At 39.0% G+C, this 14,331-nt stretch overlaps 1 protein-coding gene and 1 long non-coding RNA gene across 2 annotated transcripts in view; one reads left to right on the forward strand and one right to left on the reverse strand.

Annotated features, from left to right (window-relative positions):
• Positions 1–375: 375 nt before the first annotated feature.
• LOC130454302 (uncharacterized) lies at positions 376–1,372 on the reverse strand. Its single transcript, XR_008911966.1, has 2 exons — positions 1,234–1,372; positions 376–1,056 (listed from the first exon to the last, which is right to left on the reverse strand). It is a non-coding gene; the product is annotated as an uncharacterized LOC130454302 (long non-coding RNA).
• The window catches only part of MRPS35 (mitochondrial ribosomal protein S35), a 50,326-nt gene continuing 37,066 nt past the window's right edge, over positions 1,072–14,331 (forward strand). The window contains exons 1-5 of the mRNA XM_007502860.3: positions 1,072–1,369; positions 5,713–5,762; positions 6,237–6,404; positions 8,645–8,705; positions 10,408–10,547. Of these exons, the coding sequence (XP_007502922.2) occupies positions 1,087–1,369; positions 5,713–5,762; positions 6,237–6,404; positions 8,645–8,705; positions 10,408–10,547 (702 nt within the window). The 5' untranslated portion in view covers positions 1,072–1,086. The remainder of the gene's footprint in view (positions 1,370–5,712; positions 5,763–6,236; positions 6,405–8,644; positions 8,706–10,407; positions 10,548–14,331) is intronic.

Raw genomic sequence — 14,331 nt, forward strand, 5'->3', positions numbered from 1 at the left:
AAGACTCATCTTCTTGAGTTCAAATCTGGCCTCAGACATTTGCTAACTTTGGCTGTGGGCAATTCACTTAGTTTGCCTCAATTTCCTATCTGTAAAATGAATTAGAGAAGGAAATAGCAAACTGCTCCAGTCTCTTTGCCAAGAAATCCCCAAAGGGGGTCACTAAGAGTTGCCCACAGCTGAAAAATAGGAGGCAGAAATGGTACAACATAAAAAGCTCTAGAGTAAGAGTCCCTGCTTTCAAATTCTGTTTTTGATGCTTCCTGCCACTTAGCCTAAAAGCACCTGTTTCCTCATCAGTAAAATAACAGTTTAATTGAAGGACCTCTAATGCACCTAGACCAGAGTTATGATGCCATGATAGGTTGTTCTAACTTTTGTTGCTGTCTATTACTTTTTTGGCTAATAATTATCACCCATCCCACCACCCACTTTTAATTTTTAACCATTTTAAATCCAATTTCTCAAAACATTTGATTTCTATTTTCCTCTTTCTGTTCCTTATCCTTATTTTTTGTTTTTGCTACACTCAGCACAAGCACCTTGACTGGCTTCTCCTCTCTCTTCCTCAATACTCTTCTTACTCTCTCCCATGCTCCCTCTTTTTGTCCCCTTCCCTCTCCTTGTCTAAGTCCTCCCCCCTCCTCCTCTTGCTCTTTTCCTCCTCCTCCCTCTTTCTCTTCTCCTAGTCTCTTGCTCTCTCCCTCTTTCTTTTCTCTCTGTCCTCCTCCACCCCACACACACACACACTTCTCCCTCATCTCTTCCTCCTTCCCGCGGTTTCTTTCTCCTCTCTCTGACTCCAGCCCCAGAGCTCCCCCTTATACCAATATACATTCATGTATAAATATGTACACATATGTACACATAGACATCGCAAAGAACTCTGCACACAGAATTAGGGGGCCTGCGTTCCAAAAGAGTCCAGCACACCAAAGTTTAGACAATAGCAAGTCCCGATGTCCCGAGTTCCAGGGTTCAGTACGTATGAAGACGCTATAAAAATGCGACTGATGATGGTGATAGCATAGCCATAGGAAAGCTTGTTTCAAATCACTAAAGGAAAAGTAATAAAAATGAGGCCTAATGTTTAACCTCGCGATATTCAGCCAACTTCACATTCTTCTAACACCGCGATTCCCCAGCGGGTCGAGAATCCCGCAGCAGGAAACGCGGCCAGTGGCAATCCCCGCCCCCTTCGCTTTGCCTCTACGCATATCCTTTTCGACTCACCGTCCCTGCCTCTGGAGGCGAGCTATGGCGGCGCCCTTGTTCCCTCTCCGGCAAACTGTCCGGCCCCGGCTCTGGACTCTGCGCACTTTGGCCACGGTCTTGTCACCGACCTCCGACCCGCAAGTTCCGAATACCTGTGAGTTCGGTTCCCTCAACCCCGTCCCTTTCTAGATTGAGTCTCGTGACCGTCAGCTGCGAGCCAAGTCACCCAGGGCCAGCACAGGGCTTGTGACGGGCGCCCTGGAGACCCGGACAAGCGGCGTGTCTAGGGCCAGGCCGATTAGGAAGCGCCTGCGCCTGCGTCAGTATCAGTATCTGCTATGTGTTCGCTAGTCACTGAGCCAGGCACCGGGAATACTGAGAGACAGAGATAGCCCCTGTCCTCCAGGAGCGCAAAATTTAAAAAAAACAAAAACGTTTTTTAATTAAACCAAAAATATAAAATTAAGTGAAACCTAAAAACTTTTCAAATTAAATTAATTCCTTAAAAAATAACTTTTAAATTTAAAAACTTTTTTTAAAGGAAGCTCACAACCTATTGGGAGAGACTACATGCAAACTACTATGTGTCAGCTAGGTATATACAGGAAAAATTGGAGACTAGCACAGGAGGAAGGAACCAAAATTAAGGACTTATGGGAAAGACTTCCTTGTAAAAATGAGCTTTCATAAGTGACTTGAAAGAAGACTTAGGAATTGGAGCTCCTTAGTGGCTCAGTGTATAGAGCTAGACCTGGAGATGAGAGATCCTGGATTCAAATTTGGCCTCAGATTCTCTCCTAGCTATATGACCCTGGGCAAGGACTTAACCCCCATTGCCTAGCAGAACCAATATCTGGTATTGAGTCTAGGATGGAAGGAAAGGGCTTTAAAAATATATACATACACATGCTTTAAAAATCCTCTCTGTCTCTGCCCCTCCCCCTAGCTGTCTGACCCTGGGCAAGTCACTTTCCCCATTCACCTCACACTTACAGCTCTTCTACCAATACTTCTCATCCATTCTAAGGTAGAAGGTAAAAAAACCAGTTAGGAAGATGCAACGTACAAATATATACAAAGCAAGCTGCAGATGGGATGAATAGGAAATAAATAACAAAGGGAAAGGCTTCCAGCAAAATACAGAATTTTAATTGGTACTAAAAGGAAAAAGTAGGGAGGTTAGTGTGAGAGACAATGCTGGGAGTTGTAATAGAAATATGATAATCTGAGGAACTATTTCTGGTTGTAGTGAATGATTATACTCTGGCTGTGACTAGAGAACTACTAGGAAAACCTCAGGGTGCCTAGTTGTAATGGAGATAGAGGTACTTCTGAGAGATGCTACTAGAGGGGGTACTCTGGGGTTGCCTAATGATCACTATTGATGGCTAATTGATCAAGATATTTTCTACCCTCCTCCTCCTTTCACCTCCCAATTTCCACCCATGCCCTTCTGTCTCCCTTTCCCCTCCCCAGGTCTTAGCAGCCACCTTCTAAGTAACTCAGGGGAACGATGAGATTTCAGAGAAATATTCTTTACTCCTCTTTTCTCAAGTAAGGGTGTTTATTGGGAACAACAGGATGGAGAATTGAGGTAAGATGAGGTGAGAGGGATGAGGGTTTCCCTAACCTATAATGAGGGATAGGAGAATTTTGGGAAATGTCAATAGTGATCATTAGGCAGCCCCAGAGTACCCCCTCTAGTAGCATCTCTCAGAAGTACCTCCATCTCCATTACAACTAGGCACCCTGAGGTTTCCCTAGTAGTTCTCTAGTCACAGCCAGAGTATAATCATTCACTGCAACCAGAAATAGTTCCTCAGATTATCATATTTTTATTACAGAGTCAAGAGTTAGTTTATTGAACAGCCAGGAAACCAGTATCCTTGAAACGTGCCTTTTTTTCTACAACTTACCATTTTTTCTAAGCCCTTGCAGCCATTGAAGTAGAACAAGATTAATAACCCCTTTTGAATGACAGCCCTTTATCTATAAACTGTGAGTGAACTAACATTAGGGTTAATTGAATAGGGGAGTGTGCTAAATTCTCTCTGCCCAAAAGAATAATATACCTTATGTTTTGATTTCTTTTTCTTCATTTATATAAGCAGGTATTTAACCTAAATTTTTGCAACTAAGTCAGGCAGATTTTTTTTCTTTGCAGGTGTCAGAATTTATTAAGCAGCTGTCAACTAGAAAAAACGCAGAACTATTAAATAGTCAAAAATCACTCTTTAATTAAGGGAAAAGGGGTTAGCGCTACTAATAGGACAACAGAGCTGCTTTCCAAGACTGCACAGAGTCAAGACGCCCTGGTCACTAGCCCCTGGGAGTGCCACTGACTCAGGATGGACTCAGGAGGAACAAAAGAACTTGGGGAACCTATATACCACTCTAGATGACCTGGGGGCTTTAGGATTAGAGGGACAGTTGATTGACCTTACAATGGTGAGAAAGGAAAATGAGGAGTTCCAGACAGGAATAATAGTGAGGGGCTGGTGCCCTACAAAGGACACCAAAGGGAAAGACTCAGCCCAGGGCTGGGTCACCTTGGTCATGGACCTTCGCCTAGGGGGAGAAACCATTGGGACAAAAGGGATGCTTAATATTGGATGGGATTAGCTGTTCCCACCCAAACTAATAAGTTCACTGTCTGGTGAAGAGGGACCTTCCCTCAGGGGGAAACCTCTCCTGTGACAAGGTCAAAACCTGGGGTTTCTATATTCAAACTAAATAAACTGGGGATCTCTATATTTCCATGTTGACACAGCCAATATATAGAACACTTTTTCAGTTCCATACTAAATTACACACATGAATCTACAATCTCACAGGAATGGTTCTCTCAAGGTTGCAGATTGTAGATGTCTATTGTCTGGTGAAGTGGGACCTTCCCTCAGGGGAAAACGCCTGTGACAAGGTCAAAACCTGGGGTTTCTACCTCCCAACTGAATAAACTGGGGATCTCTAGATTTCCTCCTTGACAATATAAAAAATACTACAAATCACTAATAGATAAATGCAAATCAAAACAGCATTTTTCCATATCCCTATTTCCAAAAGTGTCTGGGCTACTGGGGAGAATTAAGCATTGTCCTTTCAAGTGCCCCTTCAAAGTGGCTTACACCAAAGAATCACAACAAAATCTGTAGGGCAAAATTCTAGCTGGTTTCTCAGTTGGGCAACTAGGTGGCATAGTGGATAGAATGCTGGGCCAAGACTCATCTTCCTGAGTTCAAATTTGGCCTCTAGCTGTGTGACCTTAGGCAAGTCAATGAACCCTATTGACCTAGGTTTCCTTATCTGTAAAATGAGCTGAAAAAAAAAGGAAATGGCAAACCACTCTAGGATCTCTGTCAAGAAAACCCCAAATGGAGTCATGAAGTGTTAGATTGAACAAATTTCTCAGCTATCAATAAAAACAAAACAAATTCAGATCATTCCTTTAAAACAATTATTAGACCATCCTAAAATTCTAAGGTTCCTGCCTTATTTTGAATTATTTGTACCACTGCTTATTTGGTGGCTGTTTTGAATACTGTTGGGCTGCTTATCCTGCATATATGTCTTTTAAAAAGCCATTCAAAACCAAGCAGTTCTTTTCCCCATTCACAAACAATCCCTCTCTTAAAGTTGGCCAGCACCTTTTTTCTTTGCTGCTGAGAACTTTGGTGATCAACATTAGCAATTCAAAGTCATTAGGTCCTGGGGCATGTATGCATTTTCCTTTTCTATTTTTCCTAATTAGAGCATCCATATTCTAAGGGACTGAAAATCACTTACAGTTGCAAAAATCTGCAAACCTTCCTGGGTTTTCAGATTCACATTTATAATTTAGTATGAATCTGGAGGAGGCTGAATCTGTGACCCATCTTTGAGGTATAAACCACAGAGCTGTCTGTTGGCACTTGTTCCTGCTACTTAAGGAACATCAGATATAACCCTGCTGAATCCAGGATTGTTTCTTGCCCTAGTCTCACTGTGGCGATTGTATGGCACACATGCCAAAGGGGGCACTCAAAGCCCTCTGTTGGTATACCTGCCATTGCTACAGCACAAATTTCACAAGAGTTCATTATTAGAAAGCCAGAGGGACATGGGACCATGCTGCTCCCCTCTCCCTTCGCAGGAGGAATAGAGGACATTTCCTGCCCCTCTAAAAGGTTTGTCAACCCTGCCCTAGAATTTTGCCTTGGGGCCCTTTACTGGATAGACCCAGTCCCCATTCCCTCAGACCTCTGTCTCCCTTTGCTGACCTTGGCCAGAGAAGTGACTCACTTGATTTTGCCTTGGGTTTCACAATCTTGTTTTGGCGTGGTGCTCTTTCTTTGTTGTAGTAGGTTAGGGAGGAAATGTTGCTTTCTTCTATGCCATTATCTTTATTGGTTTCTACTATCCTTTAATTTTAAATATTAAGTAACTTTAAGTTGCCATTTATATTTACAGTTAAGCTAAGCTACAAAATGAATTTTTAAAATTCTTTATTTTGCCTTATAGTTACAGCAGAAAGCAATAAAACATTGAAAAGTGGAAAGAACAGAAAACAGGTAAGCAATAAAAGTAATGCCAGTCAATAAATTGTTAAGGAATAATTTAGAGAAATCTAAATGGTTATACATATGTTGATATATAGTTAATTCAAGGATTGCCTTTCTTTCCTCCAATAAAGAAAATTACAACAACCTAATTGCAAAATGTGTTTTCATAGCATGAATTAATGAATGAAGAGGAATAATTTTCAAGAAGGAAGTGAGTAAAGGTGAAGCTCTCTACTTAGGGTTTGAGTGGACAGTGGGAATAGTACTTTAGTGAAGTACAAATGCCTCATTGGCATGAATAAATTCTGATATATTGGTTTTAAAAAGATAAATGATACCTCTTTCACAAAAAAGGAAACCCAAGTTCTTTCCATTCCATATATTTCACTTTACTTTGGTGTTGCTTTTTTACTTTTTTTTAAAAGGTAAAAAAACTAAACACACAAAAAAGTTACAATTTAAATATTTATGTTTATCCTTTAGATTCCTAATCCTAGGACTACAAAGATGACAGTTGACCAAGACTGGATGAGTGTTTACCCTGCTGCAGCACCATTTAAACCCTCAGCAGTGCCTCTTCCTGTTCGAATGGGCTATCCAGTGGAAAAAGGAGTGCCCCCAGCAAAGGAAGGAAATCTAGAACTTTTAAAGGCAAGATGAGTTTCTATTCTATTAGTTAAGAAAAAACTGGGAGAAAAAAGGGAGTTTTCACTTGCATTTAATAACTGAGCTCTCAAGTGTAATATTTGTACATTTAATTTTAATATGTGTGCATGTAATAGATGCAAAAATGTTCTTAATTATCCCAGGGAGGCAAGACCAAAGAAATCCAAATTCAGTAAATGGAGCTGCTACCTGGATTATTTCTCTTTATTGCCATTAGCCATAGGACTAGAAAAAGTAAAATATTCAGAAGATGTTTTACCAGAGATAAGATTATGAAAATTCTGCTCTCCATTCAAATAGTTCCTTTTTTCTCACCCTCTTGGAAGATAGTAGAATATTGATGAGACAAGTAAGCCCCAGCTTCTTTACTCCGTCACTAATAATTTGAAAACTCTTACTACTTGGGCAGATATTTTCCTAAACAATATATGAGCTGTAGGGTTTCTGCATCTATTACATGCACACACATTAAGATGGTTTCTATGAGGGCAGTTTCTTGGTATATAATTAACTAGTCCGTGGTCTGTTACTCCATTAAACAGGCTCAGCAGAGAGTGCTGGACTTAGATTTGTCATGGCTGGGATTGAATATCGCTTTAGATGCTTCAGACCTTTATGACCATGAGTCGTCATCTAACCTCTCATAGCCTGTTTTCTTATTTATAAAATGGGATCATAATACTTGTACTCTTTGCCTCACAGGGTAATAGTGACAAAACTTAGTGCACTAGGAGCAGCTGGAGACGAGATCCTAGGTTCAAATGTGGCCTCAGACAAGTCTTAGCTGTGTGACTCTGGACAAGTCACTTAACCTCAGTTGCCTGTCCATTGCCCTTTTAGGGATGTCTTAGAGTTGCTACTAAGAAAGTAATAGTTTAAATAATTGAAAGTTGTTGGTATTATTAAATGAGGTTCTTTTTGGCTCTTAGAAAAAAAGTTGGCTGAAGGAGTTTGTTGTATGTATATAAGTTATGGAGAAAAGTGAATGATAATTGTTGTTCTAGAAATTTTGGACTGACTTGTTAGAGGGAGTGTTTGAAGGAATCTAAGGAAATTATATTAGAGCTGAGATATTATAAATTCTCCTGATGACAGGAAAGCTTGATTAGACTGACTGTATGCATAGGCATAGTGGAGAGTATGGATAAGGAGAAGGGAGTGGGGCATGATAAATAGAAAGCTAGAATCAAAGCCCAGAACACCCGAGTCCAAATTTTGCTTCTGACATATACTGGCTGAGGTACCCCAAGTAAACTATTTTCCCTTTCAGTCCTTAAGGAAATCCTCTAAGACTCTTAGTTGAAGAGAACCTGCTGGCTTACATTGTTTGAGAGATTTGGCCTCAGCTGGAAGTTCCCCAGATCAGTGAAGCCACAGTCCCCATCCCCAGTCCCTATAAATAGAAATATATGGGGAATATTTGAAGCAGTGGAAGGGATGAATGTAATAAGAAAGATAATATAGGCAGGGAAAACAAGTGTGACTGCAATGTTAGGTTTTTCCTTTTAAAAACAGAATCCCAGGATCTATCTGTCTTATTTCTCAGATTGTCCCCTTGGGAGGCCTTATGTGTTTTTCAAGTGGTACTGTCATTGCTAAAAACAGTTTTCAAACATTCTTTTGAAATTATCCTCAGAGGGACATTTATTTGAGGTGACAAGTTCTTGTTGTTAGAGAGTTGATTTGATTTTTTTTTTTAAACAAAACCAATTTGGACCTATGTCTGCTGAGTAAGGAAGGTGTCTGAAAGTTGCTCCACAGAAAGTTCTTTGTGAGGGAGAGCATTGCCACTGTGAAGAAGCCAGTCCTTGGTTACAGGTGAAGCTCTTCACATCACACTATGTCTTCTAAATGCTTCCGAATGCTTATTGATGGTTTGACTTCAGAATAATTTCTGCACAAAAGAGATTATTCAAAAAAAGGGCTGTCAGACCGATCAATCATAGGAATTCTGTAGGTACAGTATAATTGAATCTCAGCAAAGCATTGGAGAAAGTCTCTCCCAAGCTTTTGGGCTGAATGGGATTTTTAGGTAAATTCTGAACTGGTTGAATGACTTAACCCAAACAGTAGAGATTAAGAGCTACTTGAAAGAGAAAGGTTTTTGTTCTTCTTGTTGTTTTTGCAGAAGATTCATTAAGGTAATATGCTTTAGTTTCCACAATTAAAACAAGCTTTAAAGATATTTCATTAACTTATTTTTTTTGAATGTGGATTCGTTTCAGATCCCCAATTTCTTGCATTTGACTCCTGTAGCAATTAAAAAGCACTGTGCAGTTCTTAAAGGTGAGTGATTATTTAAGAGAACCCAATGTTTCCTTAAATAGCATGAAAAATATAAATTTCATAAATTGTACTACATTGCAAACCTTACTAACTTTTCTTCATTTTTGTGAAATTTCTCATTTTGATTTAACATTATTTCTCCCATGCTTCTTAGCGGTCCCTTGTTGTATGTAGTGGATTTCTTGAATGAGCTCTAGGTGGCACAATGGATAGAATGTGAAATTTGGAGTCAGAAAGACCCAAAATCAAAACCTGCCTCAAACAATTAGCTGTGTGACCTTGAGCAAGTCACTTAACCTCTCCCAATCTTAGTTTCCTTATCTACAAAATAGGGATACTAATATTACCTACCTCAAGGTCATTGTAAAGCTCAAAGTAAAGCACTTTGCAAACTTTCAAGCACTGTATAAATGGTAGTTATTATCATTATTATTATTATTATTATTAGCCACTGTTTGCTGTTGTGGTCTATTCCAGACCCAGTGGGGAATAAAAAGAGTTAGATAGCATGATGCTGATTTAAGGAAACTTACAGTTAGTTGATTTAGAAAATCAATATGTAAAAAAGGTAAAAAAAATGTTTAGGGAGTCACATTACTAAATAAAATTTAATATAGTACAAATTGAAAAAATAGAGAGCAAAGAGCTGCCAGTATTTAGGCTAAGTGAAGTCGCAAGAATGAGCTATGTTGAACCTCCTAAGAGGAAACCTCCGGGTTTGGTTTGTAGAATGGTTATCCCCAGTGCCAATTCGTAAATGGATTTTTAAAGAAACTGAATTCAGGGAGGTAAAAAGAATGTAAGTTGAGTTGATAACAAAGCGGAATGCCTATCGGGAACCACCTGGTAGAAGATCCTTAAGAGCAAGGATGAAAGACCAAAGCAGAGCTTCTGAGATGCAAGATCATCGATAATAGTGCTCCCATTCTCACCTTAATCTGGAATAGACTTTGACAATTGGATTCTGATTTCCCATTGACTTTGATCAGTAGTGTAGGCCCTAGAGCAAACATACCCAGAGAGTAGCATAAAAAGGATTGAGAATAAACATACTTTTTCCAAAGTTCCGCCCTCTCTGACCTACAAGGCGAATCTGGTCTGTAGCTGGAATTTCTACTTTGAGAGGTTAGGAAATGATTACAGGGAGGTGCCTAGAAGGGGCTCTTTATGCTTTAAGCCTTTGCCAAAAGTTAACTAAGCAATGTAAAATAATACTTGTATGCTACTTTCACTATGATTAATTTTTTATCCCAAAATGCCCTTATAGTCTTTTAAATATTAGTTGTGTCCTTGAATTGACTATGTATTAGACTGTAATGGACTGAGTGTTTGGGAGAAAAGGAGAAAGTGCGTAAGGGCCATGAACAGAGAAGGTGAGAGCTCTGGACTGTGAGCCAGGAGACCTGGATTCTAGTCAGAGCTCAATCATTAACAGCTTTTGTGATTTGGGGTAAGTTCCTGAATCTTCCTAAGCTTTTTTCAGCTGCTTTGACTCTCTTACCACATTGTCAGCATCATTCACCTTTATGTAGTAGTTTAAGGTTTGCAAAGCATTTTACATATTTACATATTTCATTTCATTTTATGACAAACATAATATGAGTATAAACCAAATGCACTTTGGTAAACTGACTAAAACTGTTAGAGTTTGGTGGTTCTCTACATTACCCTATCTGAAATAAACTGATTTTAAAATTCCTAGATTTCTGTACTGATTGGCCAAGTGCATTGGACAGTGATGAAAAATGTGAGAAGCATTTTCCCATCGAAATTGAGACAGCTGATTATGTTTCAGCAGGACCATCAATTTATAATCCCAAAGCAAGAATTGTAACATTAAAGGTAAGAGAACTTTTAGAAAAAGTAAGAAGCATTATAATTTATTTATCTTCAGGGACCAGAAGTCAGAATTCCTTAAACTTAGCTCTAAAACAAACTAACCTTGTTTTATTATCCTATATTTCAATGGCGGCTTATTTAGAGATTTCACATTTAAGTTTTATTAAAACTTTATTGTCCCCATTTGGAATATATGCTTAATATTGACCACAAAATCTTTTGCTACTTTTTCCTGGTGTAAAGATAATTTTAGCATTGTGACTTAAAATCTAAATTTAATTGGTCGCCAGGGAAAATCCCAAATAATAAAATACCCAAGTCAGCTGGAAATTTATGTTGATTTAATTGATATAGTGGAAAGAAACTAAGAAGAAGGGAGAAGGAAAGGGTGAAGGCTTTCTCCTCCCTAACTTGTATCGGGCAGGAAGATTAAGGGACCTAGAAAGTAAGGTTTTGGAGTGTGAAGGAGGAAGTAATCAGCCTGAACTGCAAAAGGGCTCAGCCAAGATGCCTGAGCCTGAATCAGCTCAAGGGCAACTCAGTGCCAAACCCAGACAAATAGCTGCCACCACGCCAAGATGTCTGAACTCTTAGCATGCTGCCAGCCAGCGTCGCCTCTCTGGGGAAAGAAGGAGAGAGAGGAAGTGACGTGCCTTATATAGACGGTTTTACGCCACTTTCCTGCATCTCATCTGTGCCAATGATAGCTTAGCTTGACCAGGGGTCTGTCCGCTGTTTCTGATTTGTCGTTTGTTAGCACATGCCCGTGTAATGTGGGTGGGCACATTCCTGGGTGCTAGACCAAGCAAGGTGGAGAGAATCTAAAAATCACAATCCTCCCTGATGATGATTGGGGGACTAGTCTCCCCAATTGATCATTAAACATAAGTGTCCTGCACCCCCAAAATTTCTAACTGCAGGTGTATACAAAATTTTACCCTCTAAAAGGAAAACTACAATAGTTAGAGATAAGGGGGAAATAGAAGAGAGAGAGAGACAGAAAAACCAATGTTTTTGCTGGGCGCATTGACAAAAGCCAATTAGGGGGCAGTCCCCTTTGGCATAAGAGTGTACATTCAAAATAAATGTTCAATTACAGCGGCCTGCCAGCAACCACTGCACAAAGGGAATTTCTAATGGGTAGTAATTTGAGGAGGAGAACAGAAATCGGGAGAAAAGGTTGATAAACTAAGAGACACACAGATCAGATTTTAGGAAGGAACGGTGCTAGTTCCTGATATCTTCCTTTATAGGGTATTCAGTAAAGGAAGATATAAATAGCCAAGAATACGTGGAATGTAGAATTCCTAGATAGGACTAGAAATCAGGTATGAGGATAGAAATCAGGTGAAGATAGAGTACCGCTGGCAGAACTGGGAGCCTGAGCTCCTAGTGCTGGAACACTGGCGAGCAGTCAGGTGAGAGGGGAACCAAAGAACAAAGAAAGAAGATCTTTAGAGATCACAATGGGGCTCCAGAGAAGGAGCGATTTCCATGGCAAGCAGCCAAGTTCAGAGCAAGAGAGAAGAGGGAGGAGTTGCACTGTTCCTGCCTTTTATTAAGATAATGAGTGGGAGTCACTTAATGCATATATAACAGCATACAGTGGATTGCCATTGGTTTAAAGGTAAATTACTACTCTAGTCTGGAAAGACAAAAAAACCTGGATTCATGCCGGAATGTTAAGAATGCTGAGATCAAAGGTCGCATGGCCAAGTGAGGCCTTGACTTCTCATGCGCAGGTCTGTCCATGCGTTTGTTAATACAATTCCCATACATCAAACATATACCTTATACATACACATACGTGGACTGTTACATCTCCCCCTTTTTGTTTTTAAAAATAAAATAAGAGGGTAAGAAATTATAACCTTAATCAGAGAATAAAACATTAGTGAGCATAACCAATCAAAAATGAATTCCAAATCAAATTGCAAAACTTTTAACTATTATGAAAGACCAATAATAAAACTAACCTTAATTTAGTAATTATTTTGTAAATGAGAAGAATGATCTTCATATCAACATATCAAAGTTAAGGGTAAAAAGTTTCGTCAAACACCAATAATAAAAATTTGATAATAAAATGATCTTTACTCTTTAGTGATCCTGAATTAATGAGATTGGACAGAATAATCTGCCCATGATAAATCCCTGTACAATGTTCCTATCTGGTTTGGACATAAGTTCTTATTCCCAGGATGGTTAGGATTAAACGATGGACGTGGTGTATCATCTCCTTGTCCTATCATACCCATACCAATTCCTTTGTAAGTGTTGTCACTAGCATTTTTTACTATCCAAGCTTGATTTCTGCGAGGTACACAGAAAGAATTCCCTTTGTTAGGATGTCTAGAAGATATACAAAATGGAGGGTATACAGTAGAGTCTGAATAGTTGTAAATTGCCCCTTTAGATTCCAGAGGAATATTTCTGGCTAGAACAGGGTATGGTAGCCATCTAGTATCATTAACATATACAAGTGGGGGTTACTTAATGTATATGTAACAGCATACAGTGGATTACCATTGGTTTAAAGGTAAGTTACCATAAGTTCCAGGGGTGGATTACTCTAGCCCGGGAAAGATAAAGAAACCTGGATTTGCGCCAGAATGTTAAGAATGCTGAGATCAAAGGTTGCATAGCCAAGTGAGGCCTTGACTGTCCATGCGTTTGTTAATACAATTCCCATACATCAAACATATACCTTATACATACACATATGTAGACTGTTACATCAATCAACCTTCAGTTCAATCAACCACACCCCAAGGTTCATTCTGAATCTTTCTGTAGTGTAAGGGTTTAGGTATCTTTCTGCAAACAGTTCATTCTCTGGATTTAGGAGTTAGCAAGCTTCTTCTCTGAAGATCTTTCTCGAACAAAAATTTAAATCTTGGATTTTATGAAAATACAGTGTGTCCCCCCCCCCCCCCCCTAAAGAAGGTGTTGAAAAATACCCAGTTCAGCTCAGGATGCAAGGTTTACTTATCGGGGTGTGTGAATCAATTTTTAAAAAAGCAAAAGCAAAAACCAAAACCAAAAAAATGAAAGAAAAAAAATTGAAAGAAAAATTAACCTTTTATTTTATATATATCTATATTTTTTAAAGAAGAATTCAAAATCAGTATCAAAATATCAAAAATCTATGTATACAAAATTTTGAGTAAGCAAGAATAAACATCTCACAGGCCCTTGTATTAGGGTCCAATTAAGTAATTTCTAATCCCACAAGTCTGTAGGACAGAATGTAGTAATATTTCACTTATCCATTTGCAGCCAAGGCTACAGGAAGTGGCCATACTATAGGAGATAAAAAAGGACCAGATTTTTATTTTGATAGGGAAGTGTCATTCCCTGGTCTGATTTTACCTTCATTCTCAGGGATAGAGGGAGCCAGGATGATAGCCAACCTTTGGTACTTGTCTGTATGTCTTTTCACGAAGAGTGTGGATACAAGGAAGACCTATGTCTTAACGTATGTCAAGTGTAACAACCTCGAGTCTCACACTCGGTTCAAGTCCTTAGTATTGGCTTAGAAGTGGATTGGTTTCTTCTTTTTTTTGACCTGTGTGCTCTTTTGGCACGATTACAGGTTAGGTGTGTGCTCCTTTTTTTCTCATTTCCTAGAATCAGAACAAACATTAATCACAGTCCAATAACAATTATCAATAAATAGCAGGTTCCCACAGTCTAAAGCTGTTTGGGTATGTATTAATATTATAGCAAGTATATATATATATATTTATATATATATATAAACATATTACTGCAGAAAGAAAAAAAA

The sequence above is a fragment of the Monodelphis domestica genome, chromosome 5 (genome assembly GCF_027887165.1).
Source record: "Monodelphis domestica isolate mMonDom1 chromosome 5, mMonDom1.pri, whole genome shotgun sequence".
Taxonomy (NCBI): domain Eukaryota; kingdom Metazoa; phylum Chordata; class Mammalia; order Didelphimorphia; family Didelphidae; genus Monodelphis; species Monodelphis domestica.